Source organism: Colobus angolensis, unplaced genomic scaffold (assembly GCF_000951035.1).
Source record: "Colobus angolensis palliatus isolate OR3802 unplaced genomic scaffold, Cang.pa_1.0 Scaffold57, whole genome shotgun sequence".
Taxonomy (NCBI): Eukaryota; Metazoa; Chordata; class Mammalia; order Primates; family Cercopithecidae; genus Colobus; species Colobus angolensis.
In genome coordinates this window covers 12,239,213-12,244,148 of record NW_012119265.1, presented here as the reverse complement: position 1 = coordinate 12,244,148, position 4,936 = coordinate 12,239,213, and the positions used below count along the sequence as shown (strand labels likewise).

The 4,936-nt window shown below is 40.7% G+C and overlaps 1 protein-coding gene across 1 annotated transcript in view; it reads left to right on the top strand.

Annotated features, from left to right (window-relative positions):
- SGPP1 (sphingosine-1-phosphate phosphatase 1) overlaps positions 1 to 4,936 on the top strand; it is a 40,384-nt gene that overhangs the window by 1,619 nt on the left and 33,829 nt on the right. The window contains exon 3 of the mRNA XM_011961987.1: positions 2 to 370. Within this exon, the coding sequence (XP_011817377.1) occupies positions 2 to 370 (369 nt within the window). The remainder of the gene's footprint in view (position 1; positions 371 to 4,936) is intronic.

The window sequence follows — 4,936 nt, the reverse complement described above, 5'->3', positions numbered from 1 at the left end:
GGGCGCCCTGCGCCGCAACTCGCTGACGGGCGAGGAGGGCCAGTTGGCCCGCGTGAGCAACTGGCCGCTCTACTGCCTGTTCTGCTTCGGCACGGAGCTGGGCAACGAACTCTTCTACATCCTGTTCTTCCCCTTCTGGATCTGGAACCTGGACCCTCTGGTGGGCCGGAGGCTCGTGGTCATCTGGGTGCTGGTCATGTACCTGGGCCAGTGCACCAAGGACATCATCCGCTGGCCGCGGCCCGCCTCGCCGCCCGTGGTCAAGTTGGAGGTCTTCTACAACTCCGAGTACAGCATGCCCTCCACCCATGCCATGTCCGGCACCGCCATCCCCATTTCTATGGTCCTCCTCACCTATGGCCGCTGGCAGGTAAGGTTCCCTCTCGTCCTGTTCAGCCTGGGGGAGTTCAAAGAACTCAGAGTTCTCTTTGCTCTCTGCGTTTATTTTAATTCGGCCGTTCCCCTCCAAAGCCTCTCTTTCCACAGGTTTTCACAATACCCTCAAACAGGCCCTTTCTGGGTTTTGAAAAATTAAGTGATTGGGGGAAACTAGAGACTTAGCCATTGAATTATATTTTAATATTAAATTCCCATTTAATGCCTTTCTTAGAACCCAAAGGACACACTTTTTCTAGAGTAATATATTGTCATTGGGCTTTGGTTGAGTTTTTAAAACGGCTTTAATTCTTACAGTGCACAGTGGAAGTGAATTTTTTAAATAATTAATCGCTATGTAAACTAAGACCCAGTTTCACCGTAATATATGGTGCCTTCCCTGAAACTGATTGTTTCAGAAAGAGGTAAAGTCATTAGCTTTACCGTGAGACAGTGTTTACAAAACCTTACTGTAATTCCAAAACAAACGTGCTAGTTTCAAGCAATGAAGTAATCGATTTTCAGCGAAATTCCCTTTATGGAAGTTAATGGAGCACAGTGTGAGTTCTGTTTTTAAGGGGTGTGGTTGCTACTTTGCTGATAAAGTTTAATTATCTTCTGGATCACTGATCTGTAGTATCTAACAGTTGTTGAGCTACAACTGTAATACTATAGTATTATTACCTCATTAACTCTAAAAATGCATGGTTTAGAAGTTATTCTTAAAGATAGGGCTCTTGATCAGACTAGTTGGTTTATAAAAATGGCAAATGTGACAGCAGGTTCAGCCTGACAATCAGGAAGAGTTTTTTTTTTTTTTTAACCCTCTGAAAACTGCCAAGGGAAGAGTTTTTAATGGTAATCGTGTTTATTTTGCTTACTTCTTTTGTCCTTCCAATGTTTATCTGTCTTTGAATTGTAAGATTTGTTAATCCTGCAGACCAGTCCCTTATTTTAAGAATAAAGTGCGTAATTATGGAGACTCTAAGGAAACAAACTTCCTCTATTTTTCCCCTTTACTTCACAAAATCATTTTACATTGAGAAATACACATTCTGTGTAAAACTCCGTTATGGTAAGCTTACTTTTCCCCATTAAATTTCAGTGTAGATAAAATTTTGTCCCCATGGATAATTCTGTGTAGTACATCTCTCTTACAGTACATGGAAAATACGCATTGTGCATAGTAAGAATGGCAGAATTAGGAGGAAAGAGTACCATGGGAAGTTTTTTTCTGTTTAACCAAAGGAGCTATACGGTGATGTTCAGATTGTGAAGCAGTGCTAACCTGTTTTGCGTGATAGATAAATATCTCGAATTTTTCATTTAATCTAAGCATTTTCGAATTTAAAATTTTCAGTGAGCTATGTTTGGCCTGATGATGTTAGCTGATGATGTTTCTCTTATTTTCATGAGACTTTTAGGATTCTGTAACAATAGAGCCTTTTATGATGCCTTCTCAGTGAGTAGCTATTTTGTATGCTATTAGTATTAGCAGTCAAAGTAAGAGAAAATAGCTATTTTTGCTCTTTATTTGTTCTGGACACATACTAACGGGAAGTCTGAAAACAATACTGCTGAATCGTTTATGGGATATTGATATCCTAATATTTCAGAGTTATTTGAATTATCAGAATAAGCTTAGATTTTAGTTTTTAAACAACCTAGTTTATTTAATTCAAAGTTTAAGGAATTTGAGTATCATAGAATTTTAGACTTTGAAGCAGACTGGATGTTAGAAATCACCTAGTTTCAAACTCTCATTTTACAGATGTGCAAACTGACCAGTTACATTAAAATTAATCTTGTAATGCTTTAAATTTCTTGTTTTACATTTTTTCACTCTAAATTTGCATAATTTTTTGGTTAGCTGTTCTGAAAGAAAGCTTCCTGACGGAGTCTTGCTCTGTTGCCCAGGCTGGAGCGCAGTGGTGTAGTCTTGGCTCACTGCAACTTCTGCCTCCTGGGTTCAAGCAATTCTCTGCCTCAGCCTCCGGAGTAGCTGGGATTACAGGCGCCCACCACAATGCTGGCTAATTTTTTTAGGATTTCTAGTAGAGACAGGGTTTCACCGTCTTGTCCAGGCTGGTCTTGTACTCCTGACATCAGGTGATCCACCTGCCTTGGCCTCCCAAAGTGCTGGGATTACAGGCATGAGCCACCGCACCTGGCCTAAGCCTCCCTTATATGAAACTTCTGTGTTTATAAATGTTTGTAATAATCCAGTACAAAAAACAAGATGGCTTTTTAACCTTTTTCCTTTTTTTCCCCTAAGACTCGGGGGTCTCACTATATTGCCTAGGCTGGTCTCGAACTCCTGGGCTCAAGTTCCAAAGTGCCACCTTGCTCGGCCCCTTTTCCTTTTTTTTAAGATCCTTGTTATCTATTGAAAACAAAAGTACCTTCCTTTGCTTCAGTTGTTTGGGTCCTTTGCTCTGTCAATTAGTATTGTACTGCACTGGCGGCTTACATAGAAAGCCTTTCCCCTAGAAACTGGGGGAAGAATTAAACAATGAAAGCCTGGTGTTTTTCTAAGAAGTTTTGGTTGGCAGTCTTGCCTATCTGCTGTGCCTCAGCTGCTTATTTGGTACAGGTATGGTTACTTATATATGTCTAGGATGCTGAAACATCTTTCAAAACTGAGTTCTCTTACATATACCATTCCTTTGTCTTGGCTTTACTGCTTCACTCCTCCCTACTACTTGATGTTTCTCCCCTCATTGAAATTTGCTCAAGATTCACCACCCAGAACGTTTTAAATTAACTCTTTCTGTTTCATTATTCCTCACTTGCACTTAAAATGACAGTATATGGCCAGGTGTAGTGGTTCACCCCTGTAATCCTAGCACTTTGGGAGGCTAAGGCGGGAGGATCCCTTGAGCCCAGCAGTTGGAGACCAGCCTGGGCAATATAGTGAGACCCTGTCTCTGCAAAAAAAAAAAAAAAAAATCAAAAATTAGCTGGGCATGGTGGCATATGCCTGTAGTTCTAGCTACTAGGGAGGCTGAGGTGGGAGCATCACTTGAGCCTGGGAGGCTGAGGCTGCAGTGAGCTGTGATTGCACCGCTGCATTCCAGCCTGGGTGACAGGGCAAGACCCTATCTCAGAGATAAACAAAGACAAGTGTACAAACTCGGGGGTTGTTTAAAAATGCAGATTTCTACATTTCCCAGGGTAAGTTTCCCAGCGATTCTGATCCATTAGATAAGTGAGGAGTTGTATTTCTTCAAGATTGTCTCAACTTCTTTGAAATTCCAGTCTTTGATTTTTTTTTTTGAAGACGAAATCTCTCTTTGTCGCCCAGGCTGGAGTGCAGGGTTGTGATCTCAGCTCACTGCAAACTCTGCCTCCTGGATTCAAGCAATTCTCCTGACTCAGCCTCCTGAGTAGCCGGGACTACAGGAGCACACCACCACCCCCAGCTAATTTTTGTATTTTTAGTAGAGATGGGGTTTCACCATGTTGGCCAGGATGGTCTCGATCTGTTGACCTCGTGATCCACCCCCCTCAGCCTCCCAAAGTGCTGGGATTACAGACGTGAGTCATTGCGCCCCACCTGAATTTTTTTAAGGTACCGTTATAAGACAAAGGAGAGGTTGGAATAGTGTAGCTCCAAGTAGTTACTTAAAGAGTTTTCTGTATATATTTTATGGTGATAGATAATAGAAAATGTTATGACCTTTTTCCAAGGATTAAATAACTTGAGATCCATTGCGTAGGATAATGATTATTGCTCTCATATTATTCATTGGGATTTTTTGTAGCCCGAATTGGAAAACAAATTAAGAAAAAAAGGAGCATCTGATATAAAGACAATAAATAGTCCTTTGAAGAATAAGATAAACAATATGACGTTCCTTTTCCATTTATGTTTGCATGTTCTTTTCAAAAATAAAATTTCTTAATTTTTAAAGCTCTGACTTGAATTAATTTAATTTTAAAATAATATAGAATGTAATCAGTTCTAATTGTATACTTTGTTTAATCATAAGGTTTTAGATTAGTTTCATTTTTTAAAAATTAGTCTTTTTCTTTTTTTTTTGAGACAGGGTCTCATTCTGTCAACCAGACTGGAGTGCAGTGGCACAATTCTGGTTCACTGCAGCCTTAACCTCCCAGGCTTAAGTGATCCTCCCACCTCAGCCTCCCAAGTAGCTGGGACCACAGGCACACACTGCCATGGACAGATAATTTTGTTTGTTTGTTTGTTGTAGAGACAGGGTTTTGCCATGTTGCTTAGGCTGGTCTTGAACTCCTGGGCTCAAGTGATCCTCCCACCTCGGCCTCCCAAAGTGCTGGTATTACAGGTGTCAGCAACCTTGCCCGGCCAAAAATTAGCCATAGCACTTACTTCGTAGACAACTCATTGCCAACTAGTCTTTCACTTTATGTGCTTTTACTACTTTGTATTATAGTAACTTATATTTTATAATATTAATTGTATTAGTAATGTTATGATAACATTGTTAATATTTATTTATTTTGAGACGGTGTCTCACTCTGTTGCCCAGGCTGGAGTGCAGTGGTGCAATATTGGCTCACTGCAACCTCCGCCTCCTGG